We start from the raw sequence: 23,910 nt of genomic DNA on the forward strand, positions 1-23,910 counted from the left end.
TTTTCCCTCTGCCTGTGTCTCTGCCTCTCTCTCTCTCTCTGTGTGACTATCATAAATAAAAAAATAAATAAATAAAATCTTTGTTATCTGATACTTATAATAAATAAAATTCATATAATAGCTATATTAGATAAAACTGTAAATACATTTTATTGCTTTTAAAATAACTATTGATATACTTGACACACTGCATATTTTTTAAAAATATTTATTTATTCATGAGAGAGAGAGAGAGAGCGAGGCAGAGACACAGGCAGAGAGAGAAGCAGGCTCTAGGCAGGGAGCCTGACGTGGGACTCGATCCCAGGTCTCCAGGATCACCTGGGCTGAAGGTGGCACAAAACCACTGAGCCACCCGGCTGCCCACATACCGCATATTTTTAACTTGATTGAGGTGTATTTTGCATATCATATTATTTACCATTTTCTAACTTATGTTTATTTTTAGTAAGCTTATCAAGTTGTGCAATGATCACCGTAAGTTTTAAAACATCTTCATCACCCCAACATGATCCTTTATGCATGTTTACTGTTAATGCCTACACTTACTGTTCTCACCTCTGCCCAAGACAACCATTCATCTATTTTTTGTCTTTATAGTTTTGCCCTTTCATATAAATGGTATCACATAGTATGTGGTTTCTATGTCTGATTTCTTTCACTGAGCATAATGTTTTTGTGACTCACATCAGAGCAGGTATCCATAGTTCATTTCCTTTTCATTGCTGAATAGTATCCCACAGGATATGCTGCACATTCTTAAAAGTGTCAATTTATTAAGTTGTGACATATGCATATACTAATGAAAACCTCACCAGTCAGAATAACAAGCACATCAATCATCCCCAAAATTCCTTGTGCTCCTTTATAATCCCTCCTCCCCCTACTCCCCATCTACCTCTGCCCATTATAACTACTGGTCTGCTTTCTGTCACTATACATTAGTGATACTATATAAATTTGCATTTGTCAGAATTTTATAAAAGTAGAATCATACAGTATGTAACTTCTCTGGCTTTTACTTAGCATAATCATTTTTATATTCATCCGTGTTAAAGCATGTATCAATTTTTTTATTACTAAAGAATATTCTATTACATAGATATAACAAAGTGTTTATACATTCACCTGTCAATGGACATGTGGGATGTTTCCAGCTTTTAGCTATTACAAATAAATCTGTTATGAGCATTTGTTCATAGGTCTTTGTATGGACATATGTTTTCATTTCTCCTGGATAAATATCTAAAAGTGAAATGGTGTATCATCTAGCAAGTGGATGTTAAATTTCCTTTTTTTAAAAGATGTGTTTATTTATTTTAGAGAGAGAGCAAGGGCAGCCCCGGTGGCGCAGCGGTTTGGTGCCGCCTGCAGCCTGGGGTGTGATCCTGGAGACCCGGGATCGAGTCCCACATCGGGCTCCCTGCATGGAGCCTGCTTCTCCCTCTGTCTGTGTCTCTGCCTCTCTCTCTCTCTGTGTCTATGAATAAATAAATAAAATCTTTAAAAAAAAAAAAAATAGAGAGAGAGCAAGCAGAAAGAGAGAGAGGGAGAGAATCCTGAAACAGACTTCCCACTGAGTGTGGAGCCCAATGCATGGCTCAATCCTAAGGCGCTGAGATCATGACCTGAGCCAAAATCAAGAGTAGCCACCCAACTGACTGAGCCAGCCTGGCACTCTTGGATGTTAAATTTCTTAAGCTGTCAAACTGTTTGCCAAAGAGGATATATCATTTTACACTGTCAAAGTAGTGTAAGTGTTCCAGTCTCTCCATATCTTTACCAGTCCTTGCTATGGTCAATCTTTTTAATTTAAGCATTCCAACAGATGTATAGTGATATCTCACTGTGGTTTTAATTTGGATTTCTATAACAACTAATAATGTTGAGCATCTTTCAAATTGTTTCTCATCTCTATGCCATGTGTTTGTTACATTTTGATGAGGTATGTTCCAATCTTTTGCTGGTTTTTAAAACTGGGTTGTTTTATTATCGAGCTTTGGGAGCTCTTTATATATTATGGATATTATTGATAACAGTTATATGATTTATCAGTATTTTAACCCAGTCTGTGATTTATCTTCTCATTCTCTTAACAGTGTCTTTTATTTTTTTTATTTTTATTTATTTATTTTTTTTTTTTGTTTTGTTTTTTGTTTTTTTTTTTTAACAGTGTCTTTTAAAGAGAAAATGTTGGGCAGCCCGGGTGGCTCAGCAATTTAGCACCGCCTTTGGCCCAGGGTGTGATCCTGGAGACCCGGGATCGAGTCCTGCATCGGGCTTCCTGCATGGAGCGTGCTTCTCCCTCTGCCTGTGTCTCTGCGTGCCTCTCTCTCTGTGTCTCTCCTGAATAAATAAATAAAATCTTTAAAAATAAATAAATAGAAAATAGAAAGCTAAAATAGCTTTTAGTTTTTATACAGTGAAATTTATCAATTTCTTCTTTTGTGGATCATGACTATGCTTTACATTCACATCTAAAAAAAATCATTCCCTAACTCAACTTTTTCTTCCAGAAATTTTATAATTTTAGGCTTTATATTTACATCTTTGATACATTTTGAGTTAATTACATATGGTATAAAGTAATGGGTCAAAGTTCATTTTACTGTAGATAGATATTCAACTGTTCTGGTATCATTTCTTGAAAAGACTAATGTTTCTCCATTAAAAATGACTTTGCAACTTGTTTTAAATCAGTTGTCCATATATGTTTTGTTTTGTTTTGGGGGGACTCTATTCTATTCCATATCATTTTGTCTTCTTTGGTGTCAATTCCACACTGTCTTAAATACTGTAGCTTTATAAATCTTGAAATCAGACCTCTAATTTTGCTATTTATCAAAGTTGTTTTAGTTATTCTAGATCTTTTGTATTTCCATATTTTATTATCAGCTTGCCAGTTTCTACAAAATAAAAAAGGCTAAGTGGGATTTTGATCATGAATATGCTAAATCTATACATTACTTTGGGGACAACTGACATCTTTAAAATACTGGATTTACTGATCCATAAACATCATATACCTCATCATTTATTAGATCTTCTTTAATTTCCCTCAAGTATATTTTGAAATTTTCAGTGTATGGATCTTTCACATCTTTTGTCAGATTTATCTCTAAGTATTTCCTATTTTTTTATATTACTATAAATTATTATTTAAAACTTTTAATTTCTTTAAAGAATTTTAATTTCTAATTATTGCTGCTATACAAGCAAAACTGGTTTTTGTATACTTGTATCCTGCAACCTTACTTAATTTACTTCTTTGTTTTTGTAGCTAGATCATACCATCTGTGAATAACAACTATTTTATTTTTTCCTTTCTAATCAAGATGCTCCTTTTTTTGCCTGATTGCACTGCCTAGAATCCCTAGATCAATGGAGAACAGAAGTGGTGAGAGTGAATATCCTTAACTTGTTTCTGGTCTTAGAAGGAAAGTATTCAGTCTTTTAGTTCTAAGTATGTTAACTATTGGTTTTTCTTAGATGCCGTTTATCAGGTTGAGGACATTAACTTCTAGTCCTAGTTTGCTAAGACTTTTTAATCAGGAATAAATGTTGGATTATATTAAATGCTTTCTCTATATCTACTGAGATGATCAGATGGCTTTCTTTTATAATTTGTTAATATGGTGAATTTTAATAATTGATCATTGAATGTTACACTAACTTAGCATTCCTAGGATAAATCCTACTTGGTGATCTTATCCTTTTCATATATTGCTGCATTCTATCAGATAAAATTTAGTTTATAATTTTAACACCTATTTTTCATAAATGATACTAAACTGTTAGTTTCTTTGCCTGGTTTTGGTATCACGGTAATGCTGACTGTTTCAGGTGAGAGAGTAAATCAGGTTCCTGTTACTTCATGTTAGCCAGAAATAGAAGTCTGCTTTATACTCATTATTTCACCTACTCCTTCCTAACCTAGAAAGTAATTATCATTATTAACTTCATTTCACATTAGGGGGAATGGGGGAAAACTAAGGTTCAGAGAGCAAAGTAACACAATTCTAATCTGGAACTAGGATTAGAATCCAGATAGTATGGATCTAAAACCCATTCTCTTAACCTGCTTATTATACAATACTATAATATTTAAGTAGTATTCAAAAAAAGTTGCTTTAAACACAGAAGTTCATTTATTTTTCATTAAGAAAAAGCATTCTACCTCTAAATGATACAAGTAATCTGAACTGGAGCTCATGTAATCACTTAATCACTATGGCATCTGTTAAAAAGAATAAATGAGATGTCATGGTTTCTTATACACTGAGTCAGGATCCATTAAAAAAAATATACTGAAAACATAACAAAAAGAAAAGATCCAGCTGGAAAGAAATAGTCTTATAAAGACATCCAATAGTCCCCAAAAGTCCAACTAAAACAGTAACAACAGACCACCTGGGTGGCTGGTTGAGCATCCGACTTGGTTTTGGCTCAAGTCATAATCTCTTGGGTCGTGGGATCAAGCCCTGCATATAGGGCTCCCCGCTCGGCAAGAGTCTGCTTAAAGATTCTCTCCCTCTGCTCCTCCCTCCACACACTCTATCTCTGAAATAAAATAAATCTCTAAAAACAAAAAAACAGTAACAACTGCTGTTTCCATTTCATATTTTTATTTAACCTTCAAAACTACATTGTGAAATAAATATTACTACATAAATTCTACAGCTCAGGAATTCAAGACAAACATTAAGAAACTTGTTTTTTGGGATCCCTGGGTGGCGCAGCGGTTTAGCGCCTGCCTTTGGCCCAGGGCGCGATCCTGGAGACCCGGGATCGAATCCCACACCAGGCTCCCGGTGCATGGAGCCTGCTTTTCCCTCTGCCTGTGTCTCTGCCTCTCTCTCTCTCTCTCTCTCTCTGTGACTATCATAAATAAATAAAAATTTAAAAAAAAAATAAATCATCCTGGAAGAAACACAAACTTTAAAAAAAAAAAAAAAAAGAAAGAAACTTGTTTTTTACAGTCTGCCATCCCATAAGTAATAGAACAGGTATTCAAACCTAAGTCTCTACAACTCTAGAATATTTTCTTAAAATTTCCATTTTTTTCGTTTGCTTTTCCCATTACAATGTTGTCATCCCTAACAAACATGAAACACTGCCAAGGGCCTCCTGGAAATAAGGAAAGTACAACATCAGATTCTAGGAGAACACGATACCACACAATTGGTGCTGAGCTCTAATGCAATGACAATGAGGGATTTCCCAATCCCTGACTAGATTAAATTATTCTGCCCTTTTCTAAAGCAAGTTTTGGGGCAGCCCAGGTGGTTCAGCAGTTTAGTGCCACCTTCGGCCCATGGTGTAATCCTGGAGACCCAGGATCAAGTCCCATGTCGGGCTCCCTGCATGGAGCCTGTTTTCTCCCTCTGCCTGTGTCTGTGTCTCATGAATAAATAAATAAAATCATAAAAAAAAAAAAGCAAGTTTTATGGGGATCCCTGGGTGGCTTAGTGGTTTAGCACGTGCCTTTGGCCCAGGGTGTGATCCTGGAGACCCGGGATCAAGTCCCATATCGGGTTTCCTGCACGGAGCCTGCTTCTCCCTCTGTGTCTCTGCCTCTCTCTCTCTATCTCTCATGAATAAATAAATATAATCTTTAAAAAAAATAAAGCAAGTTTTCATTCTATAAAACTAGCTGAGTGCCTTTTCCCTACTTCTGATGAACTATATTGGGCATAGCTCAATTAGCTTGGACTATTAGCCACTAGCTATAATGCAGAATTCCTCTTAAGAGCTGGATGGAAAGAGGAATAAGCTATTCAAATAATTCCAGGCATGAGGGAAGATGGTTTGGGGCAAAGAACCTGGACTCTTAAAAAGACTGCCAATGTTTAAATACCTATTCTGCCTCATATTAGCTGTGAGACCTTAGAAAAATTATTTAAACTCTTTGGGCTTCTGTGCCTTCATCCATTAAATAGTGATGATAATTTGTCCTCTCATAGTGTTGAAGATTAAGAAAGGGAATGTATGAAGAGTGTTTAGAATAGTGTCTGGCACTTGCTAGGTACTGTTTAAATTTTATTATCAATATCACTATTATTCCTATGGTTAGTTACTAAACAGGAAAAAAAAAACTGAAGATTTTTTAGCATAAAGAAGGTATTAGCAAATAACTATATATCTACAAACATAGTCCTATAAACCTGATATATCTATAACAGAGTCCAAAAAATAGCTTTGGAAGTTGATTTCCAGTCTCTTCTATGAGTAGGCAGTTTTAAAATACAACCAGGGATAATCAAAATAATTCATAAAAATAAAGCAAATTACTCAATTCCATTGTTGTAGTATTAAATACCTACTATGGGCTGAGCATTATGCAACGTTCCACAGGGATATACAATCCTACTCTCAATAACCTTAGAATATCAGAGAGCAAAAAATGCATACGTAGAATAATCAAATAAGATAAAGGACAGTATCATTGAGTGGCACATGAAGGAATTCTTAAATACCATTAATATTTAGGAGTTCAATCTACAGAACAGAAAAAAATTATCTAACTGTATATTAGTGCTATTCCTGATGCTAGAACCAAGAACAAGTTCAAAGGACTGGCATATTGTATTATAAATTATCAGGCACTTAAGCGAAAAAAGAAAAGATGGTTACTTAATAATTTCTACTATAACTTACTGTTGCTATTTTGGTCTCGAGAAAGTTCTCCCTTTCTTCATCTACCTTAATTTCATGTCCAGTTTTAAATAATTCAAGCATTTTGGGGATGTCACGGCCAATAGAATCTGGTTAGAAAAATTAAAAACCCAAAGTTATCACTATATATAAGTAACAAAAATTACTGAATAAGAGAAACATTCATTCCATATTAAGACATAGCAAACTAGTTGTGGCAGACAGACTTTAGAGTGGCCCCTTTGATGCCCATTTCCTGGTTTTCATGCTCTTTCGTGATCCCCTCCCACCCCCGAGTGTGGATAGGAGTGACACCTTGCTTCTAACCAAGTGACAAGATGCTTATATGTACATGATTACATTACATAAAACCATAATGCCCATCTTGGAGAACACTCTCTTCCCTACTAGTTTTAAAGCAGCAGCTGCAATGTTTTAAGCTGACACATGAAAAAGTTCTAGCAACCTGCAAAGAACTGAATCCTGCCAAAAAGCCAAATGAGTCCAGAAGAGGACACTTCCCCAGTCAAATCTCAGATGAAACCGCAAGTTCTGAATGATATCTTGATAGAAGCTTTATGAGACACTGAAGCAGAGGGGACTCAGCTTAGCTATATACACATTCCTAACATACAGAAACCATGAGACAGTACATGTGTGTTGTTTTAAGCCACTAAATTTGTGGTAATGTTCTTGCACACTAATAGATAACCAATAAATAAGTATATGCAAAGATGACACTTATTGCACTTTAGAAACATTAGGACAAATTAAAATAAAATCTTTAAGATTTTCTGTGATAAAAAAAAAAAAGATTTTCTGTGATAAAAGCAAACAGTAGTCTTGAAATCTTTTAAGAAGTTTTTTACCTACTTTAATGTGAAACTCACCTGACCTTTCCTACCATAAAAAAGAGAAACGAACTAGAAAAGTCACAAGATTTAGCAGTAGAAATAATAATCATAGTGACTGACAGTCCAGAAGCAGCTCATTATTGCACAAATGGCTACAGAAACTGGCATGAAAAAAGAGTTAAGAATTGAAACTCAATTTATAGGATTCTAATGGACTCTGGCCAATGTTCAGCGTCTCATCCACTTGGAAATGAGCCAGTCTTTTTTGCAAAGTTGGTTAACCAAGAACCTTTTTCTTCTCAACTGTAAATAGCTGTGTTTTTGTTTTACAGTGGGTGGAGGGAGGGTGGGGAATATAAATTTGTTGCATGAGTAAATGGGTCAGACCTTTAGTGTAAGCATGCACCCTTCTGCCAGAGAGGGCATCATGTTGAACATAAGCACCTTGGTAACTAAGCCCCTTTACGTAGCTATAAAGGTTTTAGTTCTGTATTGATTCAGTTACTGTAAAAGCTTGGATTTACTTTTGTAGGACTTAATGGCTAAGAATTAGAACATAGCAGTGGGCTGCTCTGTTGGAGTAATGTAAATTGTAATTACAAATAAACATGCAAACCTTTAAAAAAAGAAAAAAAAAACTTTGTCCTCCACTATGGTAGAAAAAGAAGTATAACTGAATATAGAAAGAAGAAAAATTAAGTCAAGGTAAAAATTAAGAATTTTCAAAGGATCACAGAGAAGACTTCAAAAATAAACTGTACCTCCCAAATTTCAGTCATTAATTCAAATTTAATACACAAAATATAAGTTTTTAAGATTTCGTGACAACGCAGCTTAACTTGAAAATTTTTCAATTTTGTACATAGAAAATATGAATTATTTGAAGAGTAAGAAATATAATAAGGAATATGCTACTAAAGACACACCACTCTTCAGTGTATCCAATAATTCTTCCCATGATAAGTCAACGTGAAGATATCATTACATAGAGAGTATGGTATATCTTCAGCATATTTTAAGGATCATCTGAGGAGTTGTTCAGTATGGCTCAGGAGCACTTCACTGTAAATGAAAGCAATTATCCACAAGGAGCTTACAATCTAATTGTCATTGATGGGAAGAAAAGGGATGTGCAGATGGAGCAACTACTATAAAATGCTACTTTTTTTAATATCACATTCTGATGTAACTAGTATTAAACAGTATGAAAAATAGTATCATATAAACAGTAAATGCTGATAGTGGTGTACAAAAAACAGGCACTCCTATCTCTACTAAATGTTGTTCCTTAAGAATAGTGCCTTCTACAAAGTGAGAGCTCAAGAATTATGTTGACTAACCAAAATCTATAACCACAATGCCTTCTTCCTTTCTGTCACTGTGAATGAAGAGTCTGTGCTCTTAGCAAAAGCCAATCATCTTCATTTGTGCACTAGATCCCACCCCTCCCTTCTATTACACTGTCAATTTTCTTAGACATGCTTTTCTAAAACACTATCAACAGCTTACAAACTTGAAATAAAACCTCCCAACTTAAAACACATCTACAACTTCATAATGTCTTCAGGCGGCCAATACTTCCCTTAAGAGTATTAGTTCTCAAAACAGCTGTCTAGTCTTTCTCTCTCTACTTCCTCTTTCCATTTTCTCTTAAATCTACTTCAATCAGGTTATCATCCACTGAAAATAATAGTGTCAAGGTCACCAATGACCTTCACAATGATAAATCTAATAATCATTTCTCAATGCTCCTCTGACTTGACCTATCAAGAGCAGTTCAGAGTATATATATATATCTTCTTTTCTTAAAATATCCAGACTTGTTCTCTGAAACACTACTCTTACTAGCTGTTCCACTCAATTTGTTGGTTGACCCACCCTTCCCTAGGTGACTTACAAAGATTAAACTACCTTAGAGCTCAGTCATCTGACCTCTTTCTATTAATCACACTTAAGTGATCTCATCCAGATACATGGCTTTAAAAACCATTTATCTACAGATAATTGCCAATTTTATCTCCAGTTACAACCTCTCTCATCAATGATCTCCAATAGCCTACCTAATATCTCTGTCTAGATGCAGGTAGGTTAATTAGTAAGGAGTACAAAAGGGCAAATGTTTGCTGAAAGAATAAACAAACAACTTCATCATCTTGGGTCTGATCTCATAGTGACGTTCAATGAGTGTGAAAGATCAGGGCTTAAGAAGAAAATAGAAATAGGTCTGCATTAAAACATACTGAAGAGAAGGTTCTGATGGAGTACTAAAAAACTTATATATAGTGTGTTTACAGTTAGAATATGAAACCAGAAAAAAAATTGATAGATCGGGTTTAGTAATGATGCAGATTTGAATTTTCAGGCCAATTCTATCCCCAAATAAAATCTTCCTTTGACCTAACATATTCCTTTTTCTTCCTGTTTTTTTTTTTTTTTTTTAAGATTTTATTTATTCATGAAAGACACAGAGAGAGAGGCAGAGACACAGGCAGAAGGAGAAGCAGGCTTCATGCAGGGAGCCTGACGTGGGACTCGATCCCAGGACCCCAGGATCATGCCCTGGGGCAAAGGCAGGTGCCAAACTGCTGAGCCACCCAGGGATCCTCCTCTTTGTCTTCTAACCAAAGTCTGTCCTTGTTGATTTGCATTTACCTAATGACCAAGATGTTGAGCATCATTTCTAGTGCTTAATGGCCAAATGTAGATCTTATTTTGTAAACTGCCTGTTCAGTTCTTTTGCTCCTTTTTAAAAATAGTCTCTTCCTAAATTATAGAGTTCTTTGTATATTCTGGATATAAGTCTTTTATCAGATATATATGTAGCAAATATTCTCCACCAAACTGAGGCTTGTCTTTTTATTTTCTTAGTGGTGTTTTCCCATAAGCAAGTTTTTAATTTTAATAGTTCAATGTAGCAATTTCTTCTATGGCTCATGCTTTTTGTGTCCTAAGAAATCTTTGCCTAATTCAGAGCCAAAAAGATGCTCTTCCAGAAAATTTTCTTCTAGAATTTCATGGCTTTAGCCCTTACAATTAGATTTGTGATCCATTTTTAATTAATATTTGTGTTTGATGTGAGGAAAGGGATATCCAGTTATTTCAAAACATTCATTGAAAAGTATTCTTCCCCCATATAACCTTGGCAGCTTTTCCAAAAAGCAGTTGTCCCTTAGGCTTGGGTCTATTTTTTTTAACTCCCAATGTTTGATCTACACACATCCATACTCATGCCATACCACACTGTCCTGATTACTACAGCACTAAAGTCTTAAATCAGGTAATGCAAGTCCTCCAATTCTGTTCTTCCTTTTTTAAAAACTTTTTTTTTTTTAATTCCAGGCTCCTTCCATTTCCACTTATGTATTAATTCAAAAATAAATGTTATTAATTTCAAAAAAAATGTTTTTTTTTTTTTTTTAATCTTTCTGGGAGCTTGATTGGGACGGCACTAAATTTGTAGAAAATATAGGAAAAACTTCCTCTTAATAATATTATCCTTCAAAAAGCAATGACATGCCCCTTTATTTTCTTAGGTATTCCTGACACTTTCAGCAACATTAAACAGCTCTCTGTAAGTAGGTCTTGTGTCTTTTGTTAAATTTATTCCTTATTTTGACTTATTATTCCCTTATTTAACCTTCTAAACTCTTATTAATATTATTTTTATAAATTTCATTTTGATTAGCTATTGCTACTATAGAAATACAGTTGATTTTGTGTATTGATCTTAAATACTTTAACCTCTCTAAATTCACTTATTAGAATTCACTCAGGATCACAATTTCTGGGTATAAAGACAGTTTGATTTTTTCCTTTCCCATATGTATGCCCTTTATTTCACTGACCTTCAGTACAAGGCTGAACATAAATGATGAGAGAACAAATCTTTACTTTGTTCCTGATTTTAGGTAGAGAGCACTCAATCTTAATGGTTTCATCACTAAGAATGATATAAACTGCTGATTTTTCATAAATGTGCTTTGTCAAGTTGAGGAAGTTCACTTCTATTCCTAGTATTCTAAATTCTTAGCATGAATGGCTGCTGTAGACTTTGTCAAATGATTTCCCTGCATCTACTGAGATGATCTTAAGATCTACTTCCTTTATTCTTTTTTTTTTAATCTTTTTTTTAAATTTGTTTAGTCTTTTATTTTTTTAAAGATTTATTTATTTATTCATTCAGAGAGAGCGAGAGAGAGGCAGAGACACAGGCAGAGGGAGAAGCAGGCCCCATGCAGGGAGCCCGACGTGGGACTCGATCCAGGGTCTCCAGGATCACACCCCGGGCTGCAGGCGACGCTAAACCGCTGCGCCACCGGGGCTGCCCTACTTCCTTTATTCTATTAACATGATATAGTATATTGATGTTCAGATGTTAAGCTAACTTTGTGATCCTAGAATAAACCTTCTTAGTTAGTGTTTACTAACCTTTATATACATACATATATACATAAAAACATACTGCTGGATTCAATTTGCTAATATTTTGTTAAAAATTCGTGCTTCAATGCTCATGAAGGATATTGGTCTGTTGTTTTCTTTGTTTGTAATGTCCTGTCTACCTCTGATATCAGGGTAATGCTGAGTTCATAAAATGAGTTGGTAAGTGTTCCTTCCCCATTATTTTCTAAAAGAGGTTGTGATATTATTTTTGCCTTAAATATTGGATAGAATACACCAGTAAGAAGTCACCTGGCTCTGAACTTTTCACTGTGGGAAGCTGTAAATTACTAATTCAATTTCTTCAGTTGCTATAGATCCATGTAGATTTTCTAGATACGCTAGTGATCTGTGTCTTACAAGAAATTTGCCCGTTTCACTGGCATAAAGTTGTTCCTAACAGCCCTTGTCTCAACAGTCCATTTTGTCTGGTATTAATACAGTCAGTCCAAGTCACTAATGCTTACTGTTTTCATAGTATATCTTTACCTATCATTTTATTTTTAGCCTATTTGTATGTTTGAATATAAAGTGTGTCTCCTGTAAACACCATAAAATTGGATTTTTTTTCTTTGTCTTATAATCTCTTTCAGGTGGAATGTTCATTCATTCCATTTCCAAATAACAAAACTATTGATATGGCTGGATTTAGGTTTTTATTTTGATGTGTTTTCTATTTGTCTCATTTGTCTCACCTCATATGTTCCTCTTTTCTTCCTTTACTGCCTCTTCTCTTTTAAACAAAAATATTTTAGTGTATCTTTTTTTTATTCCTTTATTTAGTTTTAACCTGTATCTGTGCATGATTTTCACTTACTCTAGAAATTACAATGTGCACATTTATTTATCACAACTTATTCATCTTCATACTGACTTCTAGGAAAATAGAATAAATTTGTGCCAGCCTAACTCTATCTTCCCTCTTTTGCCTGATATGATCATGCCCAAACCTGTTTCACCACCTGTCTATTTCATAGTATATACTGGATTACTCACAACAGAAATCAGGGAATCATTCTAGATTCCTCCCTCGCCCTTACCCCCCTATATCTAATCAGTAACTACTGTTCATTCTGCCTCCTCAATATCCCACAACAGCCTTCCTCCTCTTCATTTTTATTGCCGCTGCTCAGATTCTGTCCTTATTCATCTTTTACTTAGCCTACTGCGTTAGCCTCCTACTGGTCTCTGTTTGAGTTACATCATTTCTCTATTACCATGCTATCACTTACACAGCTCCCACATACAGTAATTCAAATAAGCAAATCTTACATCATTCTTCTGAGCAACATTTTTCAATGGCTTCTAAGTGATAAAGGATAAAATCTAACCTCCACAGTACATCACACAAAGCCCTCGGTCATCTGGCCCACTGCCTATCACTGTCTAACCCCACTGATCACCATTATCTGATAAAATGTTATGTACCAAATGATAGAAAAGTATTTATAATTTCCTGAACACAACTTTCTCATATTTTTGTGCCATTTCCTCTACATGGAATGTTCTCCCCATGCATGTCAGGAAAGAAAATACTTACTAATACTTACTAATCCTTAACCTCTCAACTGCTGTCTCCTTTATATAATCTGATTCTACAAAGTAGTCCCTCAATCCTCTCAACACTTTGCACACTGTACACTAGTTCTCTTTCTGCATTTTAGTGCAGTAGTTTGTTCTTGTCTCTCTCTTTTTAAATCTCCTTAAAGATGGAAACTATCTTTTTATCTTTCAACCCTCAGTGCACTGTCTGGCACATAGTAGGTCCTCAATTATTATGTTTTTAATTAATAAATGAATTATGAAGGCAGAAATGATATATAAAGGCATGAACAAGAATGAATACTCCTAAATTAACTGCAGAGAATAAATAGCTACCTTAGGAATTGCAGGGAGTCAGTAATAATTATAGTTCATTTATATTATGCACCTATCACCCAGCCTGTGCTAAGCTCTTACACACACTATAACAAAAACACTATAGAGAGATGTTATCATGAAATCCATTTTGTAGATGCATAAACAGAGACACAAAAATGTTAAAAAGCCAGTTGAAGGTCGTAAGTGAATAAACATAAGACCAAGACAGGTATATATTAACCAATATTCCATTCTGCTTTTCAATATAGCCCAATGTTAAATCTTCACCACTATTTCTAGGGCTCTGCTAGCCCTTATTATATGTAGTTGCTGTCTTCTTCATTTTCTCTTTTCTCTGTACTTTTATATTCTTCTACCTCTCTCTTTTGTCTTCCCTTCCCTTTCTCTTCTTCTAATTCTACCAATTTCCATAATGAACATAATCAGTATTAAACTATATAATCAGGTATTTCACTCTAATATTCTCTTTTCTCCTTTATCCAAGAATATCATAGGAAAGAAGAGAGTAGGATAAAACAAGACAGGGAAAAAAAAGTAGGGACAGTTAATAAGAAAGAAGGTGAGTTAAGATCATATAGTGTAAAAGAAAATTTCCAGAAACAAAAAAAAAATTAGAAGAGATCTCTGAATACGGCAGAAGAAAAACTGATGATTTTTACTAAGAGCAACATTTTAGTTGAATTATGAAAGAAGGATGTAAGAAAGAATAATACTTGGTAAGGAAAAGGAGACATCCAACCAGTGAAGACCACTTGTGTAAAACAGTATAAAACAACAAAGAAGAAAAGATCATAGCTAGAAAAGATAGCTAAATCAAATAAAGGTTTTTTATATATCAAATATATGTTTTATGGTTCTTTTGTTTAACTAGAAATCTGAGCATGATTAAATATCAAATTAAATAAGTTTGCCTGCTGCAAAAAACAGTTCTGTGACAGTAAGGGCCTTGTCTATCTTGTTCATACTTACCACACTCAAGGCTTGGGACACAGTTGATACAGATTCTCAATAACTATACATACAATTATTCTAATCCAAAAAAAATCTATAAATTGTAATTCATTCCTCACTTGACTTAATTTAATGTTGTATCTTCTATCAACTGAATGTTACAATGTGCATTCACTGTACAAATATTTGTTGAGGCCCCCTATGTGCCACATATCATTCTAGGCCATATGAATACAATTGGACAAAACCAAAAAATACTCATACTCTAATAAGAACCAAATACACACAACAAAAAAAAAGGATATAAAATGAAAGATGAAAATCATGTGATCATCTTAGTAGATACAGAAAAAGCAATGACAAATTTCAATATCTGTTCCTGATAAAAACTCTCAACATCTATATAGAAGGAACATACCTCAACATAATAAAGGCTAAATATGACAAATGTACAGTTAACACTATACTCAATATGACAAACTGGAAGCTTTTCCTCAAAAAACAGAAATAAGATAAGGATGTCGACTCTTACCATTTTTATTCAACACCTACTGGAAGTCCTAGCAATAGCAATCAGACATGAAAAAAAAAAAGGGGGGATCCAAACTACTAAGGAAGAAGTATAACTGTTACTATTTGCAGATGATATAATACTACACAGAAAACCCTAAAGACCACCAAAAACTATTATGCCTGGGTGGCTCAGTTGCTTAAGTGTCTGACTTCAGCTCAGGTCCAGTGTCCTGGGATCAAGCCCCACATCAGATTGTGCTCAGCAGGAAGTCTGCTTCTCCCTTTCCCTCTCCTTTTGCCCCTCCTCCTGCTCATGCTAGCTCTCTTTCTTTCTCTCTCTCAAATAAATAAATAAAATCTTAAAAAAATAAATGAATTCAGTAGGCTTGCAGGATACAAAATTAATAATACAGAAATCTGTTGCATTTCTATACATTAACAATGAAGCAGCAGAAAGAGAAATTAAGAAAGCAATCTCATCTACAATTGCACCAAAAGAGAATAAAATACCTAGGAATAAATTTGACCAAGAGGTAGAAGACTGAAAACTATAAAACATGGATGAAAGAAACTGAAGATGATACAAACAAATAGAAAGATATTCCATGCTCATGGACCAAAGGAATTAATATTATGTTAAAATTAAGCAATGCATTAAAATGTCCATACTACCCAAAGCAATGTACAGATTCAATAGAATATTTATCAATACCAACAGCATTTTTCACAGAACTAGAACAAATAATCCCAAAATCTGTATGGAGCCACAAAAGACCCTGAATACCCAAAGCAATCTTGGGAAGAAAAAAAACACACAAGAAAAACAGAACAAAGTTGGAGGTAAAAAATCCCACATTTCAAGATATACTGCAAAGTTGTAGCAATCAGAAAAAGTATGGTACTGTCACAAAAACAGACACATGGACCAACAGAACAGGACAGAGTCCAAAAATAAACCCACACTTACATGGTCAATTAGTCTTCACCAAAGAAGGCAAGAATATACAATGGAGAAAAGAAGGTCCCTTCAATAAACAGTGAAAAACTAGACAGCTACATGCAAAAGAATGAAGTTGGACCCCTTTTTACACTAAACAAAAATAAACTCAAAATGGGTTAAAGACTTAAATCTGGGACCTAAAATCATAAAACTCCTAGAAGAAAACATAGTCAATAATCTCTGATATAAACTTTAGCAACATTTTTCTAGATACTTCTTAGACAAGGGAAATAAAAGCAAAAATAATCTAATGGGACTACATCAAAAAATAAAAAGCTTTTGCACAGTGAAGAAAATAATCAACAAAACAAAAAGGCAACCTACTGAGTGGGAGAAGATATATGCAACTGATATATGTGATAGTGGGTTAACAGCCAAAATATATAAAGAACATACATAACTCACACCGAAAAACAATCCAATTAAAAAATGGGCAGGGGATCTGAAGAGACATTTTCCCAAAAAAGACATGCAGAGGGCCAAAAGACACATGAAAAGATGCTCAACATCACTAGTCATAGGGAAATGCAAATCAAAACCACAATCAGACATTACCGTATACCTGGTCAGAATGGCTAGTATCAAAAACACAAGAAATAACAAGTGCTGGTGAGGATGTGGTGAAAAAGGAATCCTTGTGCACTGCTGGTAGGAATGTGAATTGGTACAGTCACTGTGTAAAACAGTATGGAGGTTCCTCAAAAAATAAAAGGTAGAAATTACCATGCAATCCAGTAATCCCACTGCTGAGTATCTATACAAAGAAAATGAAACCACTAATTCAAAAAAATATATATGCATCCCTATGTTTGTTTATTGCAGCATTATTTACAATTGTCAGGACAGAAGCAACCTAAGTGTTCATCAACAGATGAATGGATAAAAAAGGTATGATTGATACATACATACACACACATACATACACACACACACACACACACACACACACACCAAATGGAAAGTTACTCAGACATAAAAAAGTATGAGACTTTGCCATTTGCAACAACATGGATGGACCTGGGGGCTATTATGCCAAGTGAAATAAGTGAGACAGAGAAAGGAAAATACCGTATGATTTCATTTCTATATGTAATTTAAAAAACAAACAAAAAAGCAAAATACCTATAAACACAGAGAACAATATGGTGGTTGCCAGAGTAAGATGCTAAAAGTGATTAAGTCCTAAAAAATTAAAAAACTGCAATAATGAAAAAAATCAGTGATTAAGAGGGCATGGAGGATAACAGTTTCTATAGGGTAGTTATGGAAGGCCTCTTTGCCTAGGTGATATTTGAATGAGAAAGTGAACCAGGTTAATAAGCAAAGAGCATTATAGATAGATGAAACAGTAAGTCCAAAGATCAGAGAAGGGAGAACACTTAGTGTGTATGAGGAAGGGCAAGAAGGCCACTATTGCTAGAGTATAGGAAATGAAGGAAGAGTAACAAAACCAGCTGTAATATATCAATAATTAATCTATAATAATTATCATTATTCCTAATTATCATTGGAGTCTTTCACACATAAATAGTTTTTAAACTAATACATGAGGGGGGAATTTAGAAAAATTTCTAATTCGTTACTGTGCAAAAATCCTGTCTTCATATTTTTCTTTATATAACCAAAGAGTTCCAATTGTTTTAAAAATGCAAGTAATACTCTTAAGTACAGCATGTCAATCTATGAGTTAAAAATATTTCACATTAGGTTTCAGTAAGTTTACATCCACTAGTGTCAAATATGATACAATACCATCTTCCATACAGAAAGCAGTGCCCTTACTCAGTAGATGTGAATACTCTTTGGACAAGACTGCTACAGCATCCTTTCTTTCTTTTTTTTTTTTTTTTAAAGATTTTATTTATTTATTCATGAGAAACACAGAGAGGAGAGAGAGAGGCAGAGACACAGGCAGAGGGAGAAACAGGCTCCATACAGGGAGCATGACATGGGACTTGATCCCGGGTCTCCAGGATCACACCCTGGGCTGAAGGTGACACTAAACCGCTGAGCCACCCGGGATGCCCTACAACAACCTTTCTTTTTGAAAAGACTCCAACTAGAGTATTGATGTTAACTCTAAGAGCTATGTGTTAAAGATAAACTCAAAATGGATGAAAGATCTAAATGTGAGACAAGATTCCATCAAAATCCTAGAGAAGAACACAGGTAACACCCTTTTTGAACTCGGCCATAGTAACTTCTTGCAAGATACATCCACGAAGGCAAAAGAAAGAAAAGCAAAACTGAACTATTGGGACTTCATCAAGATAAGAAGCTTTTGCACAGCAAAGGATACAGTCAACAAAACTAAAAGACAACCTACAGAATGGGAGAAGAGATTTGCAAATGACATATCAGATAAAGGACTAGTTTCCAAAATCTATAAAGAACTTATTAAACTCAACAGCAAAGAAACAATCCAATCACGAAATGGGCAAAAGACATGAAGAGAAATCTCACAGAGGAAGACATAGACATGGCCAACATGCACATGAGAAAATGTATCACTTGCCATCAGGGAAATAGAAATCAAAACCACAAAGAGATACCACCTCACCCCAGTGAGAATGGGGAAAATTAACAAGGCAGGAAACCACAAATGTTGGAGAGGATGTGGAGAAAAGGGAACCCTCTTACACTGTTGGTGGGAATGTGACCTGGTGCAGCCACTCTGGAAAACTGTGTGGAGGTTCCTCAAAGAGTTCAAAATAGACCTGCCCTTCGACCCAGCAATTGCACTGCTGGGGATTTACCCCAAAGATACAGATGCAGTGAAATGCCGGGACACCTGCACCCCGATGTTTCTAGCAGCAATGTCCACAATAGCCAAACTGTGGAAGGAGCCTCGGTGTCCATCGACAGATGAATGGATAAAGAAGATGTGGTCTATGTATACAATGGAATATTCCTCAGCCATTAGAAACGACAAACACCCACCATTTGCTTCAATGTGGATGGAACTGGAGGGTATTATGCTGAGTGAAATAAGTCAATCGGAGAAGGACAAGCATTATACGGTCTCATTCACTTGGGGAATATAAAAAATAGTGAAAGGGAATAAAGGGGAAAGGAGAAAAAAAATGAGTGGGAAATATCAAAAAGGGAGACAGAACATGAGAGACTCCTAACTCTGGGAAATGAACAAGGGGTGGTGAAAGGGAGGTTGGCGGGGGGTGGGGGTGACTGGGCGACGGGCACTGAGGGGGGCACTTGATGAGATGAGCACTGGGTGTTATGCTATATGTTGGAAATTGAACTCCAATTAAAAAAAATAAAATAAGGAATCAGGGTTGCTAAAAGAAAAAAGAGAGAGCTATGTGTTAAGAAGAATACACATTAGTGAGTCCAATTTTCTAATCATGTCCCTCTTCCACCTACCTGCCAATAACTTAGCATAGTTTAAAAAGGATTCCACTTTCTCCATCTATGTCATAATACCCACTCATAGGTTAATATGTGTAATAAAAGACTAATTCCATTAAGTCAAGATATTTTTCATACTCATATTTTTTGTTTAATAAGTGTTAAAAGATAGGTTAGCAATAAAAAAAATCTAAAATATCAAAAAAACATATCTATATTAAAGAGGAAACAATCCAGAGGGCATTTACATCGGGAAAAGAAAGCTAGTTGACAAGCAAAATGAAACCCAATTTCTTCCAAGAAATTTGAAAAGCAAGTTTTAAATGTCTTTTTTTCAAAGAAAGAAGACATAATACTAGGAAAAGAACCCAAGTGTGCATTTGACAAGTAGAGAACTTGCCTACAGTTACGTAATTAAAATAAAATGAATAAAAATGCAGCATTAAACAAGCTGCAAAATGTGCACACTCAATCCAGCCAAGACAGTTACACCCACTCCCATTAGTAAAACAAAATGTAAGACAAAATGGGAAACTAATGAGCTCAGCTGTAGGGGCTTGTTTGTTTTTTAATTTTCATCCATTTGCTCAAAACGTAGTTTCTATTTTACCCTAAAATCTTTTGTTGGATATAAGGGGAATCAAATGTTCCTAAAGAAAAAAAATCAGAATAAGCTCTGAAAATGCATAATACAAATCTCATTTGTTCTTTTTTTTTTTTTTTAGTCTTATTTGTTCTAATAAACATCTGGTGTGTTCTGTGTTAACATTTTTGACAGGTTAATCGTTTGTCTTCATGTTTAAAGAACATAAATGTTTTGCCAGTGCTGTTAAACAGATCCTGAGGAGGGAGAAAAGAAAACGTTATAGGAGAAAGGTCTATTTTTTCAAGATGCTTTGTTAAAGCAAATCGAAGTGAAGGACTACATACCTAGGAAACTTGACCATGGTAGGTATACGGAAACCATGACTCATGAAAGTAGAAATAAAGTCAATTAATAAAGATAAACATTTTAAAGGGACACTTTTCTAATTTGAAATAAAGAAATAAGTTATTTGAAAATCTTTCAGGCTAAAAACAATAGTCTCAACGTTTATGATGAAAGCAGTAATAAAAAAAAACTCAAGGCTAAAGAATAAAGAAAGAAGCCAAGAGGATTCTTCAGAGAATGGATAAAGTAGCAAAGGTGACAAAGTTAATTTCTGTGAAAAATCAGTTCACTATGCAAAGTAAGGAGATTACTGGACACCGATATATTTGCTATTCAGTTTCACTTTTAATTGACTATATTTAGTATTGTTTGGTTTTAATGAGCTTAATTTAATTAGAAACAAAAAATTATGAGAGATATTTTCATCAAATTCAACTATAATTCCAGTTTAAATTTTAAAATAATGTTTAGTTTCACGTTTTCCTTAGGTAAGACTCGAAGTCCGATTCCATGACAATACACACTACCATAATGGACTAATGGTGCTAATAAAAAGCACCAAACTTCAATCTGATTTCTATTAAGGATGTGTTATTCAATGCAAGTTACCAAAATTAAACAAAACTCTACAACAATAAAAGAATCAGAGAGGACATTTGAATTAGCTTAAATACAGAACGTAATCTACAATTCAGATAAGTATTAGTGGCTATCGTATATCATGAATTAGTTCAATTTGAATTAGAATTTGAAAATGAATCTACTAAAACAATTTTAAAACACTTGTTCTGTTTATACCATAAAATTTTATCTCAAATCCAGCACACCTAAAAAAAATGTCAGCAAATAAACTTATTCTTCCTCCCAAATATTCCGTTTCCATTAGTATCAATTTATTAGGAGATCCCTAGGCTTCAAAATCTCAGCATTATAGGACTCCTCCCTTCCTCCTCCTCAACTTGTCCATTCCTATTAGCCCTAAGACCTAGTATCTTTGACATTTATCTCCTTACTCATCTCATTATGAAGACTTTAGTTTTAACATTACCTTTATTAGTCTCTGACAACTGCACCGAACCTGAGCTCCCAACTTCTAGTTTTGATGCATGCCAATATATCTTACACAAACTCTTTCTAGATTAAAACTGTAAGGAACTCCCCACTTTAAAAACTTCTAAGAAATTCCTGCTAAATACAGAATAAAAGCCCAAGCTTATTAGGATCTTACTTAAGATCCTTCCCAATATGGGATCAATCTTCCAATACAATTCCCATTATTCTCTTTCATTTCAATGTAGGGGTACCATTTGCTACAAGCCAAAGAAAATTAACTGACATTTTTTGTACATGGCCTATAATATCTGACTTATTTCATTGTAAATCATTAATAGATTTCTTCTATTTAAAATGGGATGCCTGAGTGGCTCAGTGGTTGAGCATCTGCCTTTGGCTCAGGGTGTGATCCTCGTCCAGGGATCAAGTTCCATAATGGGCTCCTTGCAGGAAGCCTGCTTCTTCCTCTGCCTATGTCTCTGCCTCTGTCTCTCTGTCTCTCTCATGAATAAATAAATAAATACAATCTTTAAAATTAATAATAATAATATTATTAATAATAATAATCTACTCATCCAATTTTTCAAGGTACAGGTTTTTTGTTTGTTTGTTTATTTAAGTAGGCTCCACACCAAATGTAGGGCTTTAATTCACAACTCTGGGATCAAGAGTCACATGCTCTACTGATTGAGCCAGCTAGCTGCCCTTTAAAGTTAAAGTTTATTTTCTTTTTTTTAAGATTTTATTTTTAAATAATCTCTACACCCAAAGTGGGGCTCAAACTCACAACCCTGAGACCAAGAGTTGCACACTCTACAGAATGAGCCAGCCAGGTGCCCTCAAATTATAGTTTACATGTTATCTCCTTCAGCATGCCTTCTCTGATTTCCCCACCAATGTATAAATTCCTCCTCTACTGAACACATTTGGCATACTGTGAATTTATCATATAATACCTCACACTATGGCTATTTATGTAACAACATTACCTCTTACTAGATTTCATAAGAGGGAAATGACTAGAAGGGGAAAGTTCCTTAAGGGAAATATCTACAGAGCCATGCACACAATAAGCATTATATATATATATGTATATGTTATATATATGTATGTTATATATATAGAACATACATGAATGCTGACATATACAAGCATACATATTATATTGATAAAGAGGTATAAAATAGTATGAAAATAACATATCTAGTGGGTTAAATATATGGCATTAATTTCAAACTTGAATGTGGCCTAAATTTAAAGAACTGGTATTATAAAGTAACTAGGTTTTCAAATTATTATTACCAGTATTAATGCCAAAGGGGAAAAAAAATCAAATCCACATGTTCTTACACAACATGAAATTCAAATACTAGAACATATTATTTACTCTACATATAAGCAGTTTCGTTTTATAAATAAATATATATATTAGAAAGCTTTTGACAGCATATTAAATTAATAAAAAGAATTCTCCCTTACTTCGAGTTAGTTTTGGAAATCTTTTTTTCAGCTTCTTCTTTAATGGATTAAGCTCAGGCATTATTTCTGGAACAGCTACATAAAAGTCTGATTGAATTTCATCATCCAAAATCTGAAAATCAGGGGAAAAAAGATAAATTATATGAAAAGCTTTATCCTTCTGAAAATAAAGTATAATGTAGTAATTTCCCTTAGAACTTAGAAAACAGACATTAAGCACAATTCTTTTCTTCAAACACAAAGACCTTACAAACACATTTACCAATTATGAAAACCATTAGAACCAAAATATTTTCTAATGTTCTTTTATTTTTTTTTATTTTTTAAGATTTTATTTATTCATTCATGAGACAGAGAGAGAGAGAGAGAGAGAGAGAGAGAGAGAAAGAGGCACAGAGACACAGGCAGGGGGAGAAGCCGTCTCCACACAGGGAGCCTGATGTGGGACTGGATCCCAGGTCTCCAGGATTACGCCCTGGGCTGAAGGTGGCGCTAAACCGCTGAGCCACCGGGGCAGCCCTGATGTTCTTTTAAAAACTGCCACATCCCTAAAAAAAAAATTCATCTGATTTAATTCTTACATGGGGTTATACTAGGCAAAAGTATAATAAACTAGAAGATAGCACTGATGTGTACATGCTTCATATACTCCTAACAAAGGTGAATTCCTATGTTCATTAAAACTGGCCATAGAAACAATGCCAAAAATTGTGCAATATATCACATGTAAAATTAATAACACTCAAATTGCTAGCAACCACACTGCTTTCCTAAATTTAGAGCATCAA

General features: G+C 34.5%; 1 protein-coding gene across 7 annotated transcripts in view; it reads right to left on the minus strand.

The window, feature by feature from the left end:
• The window catches only part of MRPL1 (mitochondrial ribosomal protein L1), a 140,269-nt gene that overhangs the window by 33,843 nt on the left and 82,516 nt on the right, over nt 1-23,910 (minus strand). For all 7 annotated transcript variants that reach the window (XR_005382931.1, XR_005382932.1, XM_038582347.1 and 4 more), the window contains 2 exons: nt 23,123-23,234; nt 6,658-6,764 (listed from right to left, as the gene is read on the minus strand). Coding sequence is in view for 5 of the 7 variants with exons in the window: in XM_038582347.1 (XP_038438275.1) it covers nt 6,658-6,764; nt 23,123-23,234 (219 nt within the window). In the remaining 2 variants the exon portion in view is untranslated. The remainder of the gene's footprint in view (nt 1-6,657; nt 6,765-23,122; nt 23,235-23,910) is intronic.

This window comes from Canis lupus, chromosome 32 (genome assembly GCF_011100685.1).
Source record: "Canis lupus familiaris isolate Mischka breed German Shepherd chromosome 32, alternate assembly UU_Cfam_GSD_1.0, whole genome shotgun sequence".
Lineage (NCBI taxonomy): Eukaryota > Metazoa > Chordata > Mammalia > Carnivora > Canidae > Canis > Canis lupus.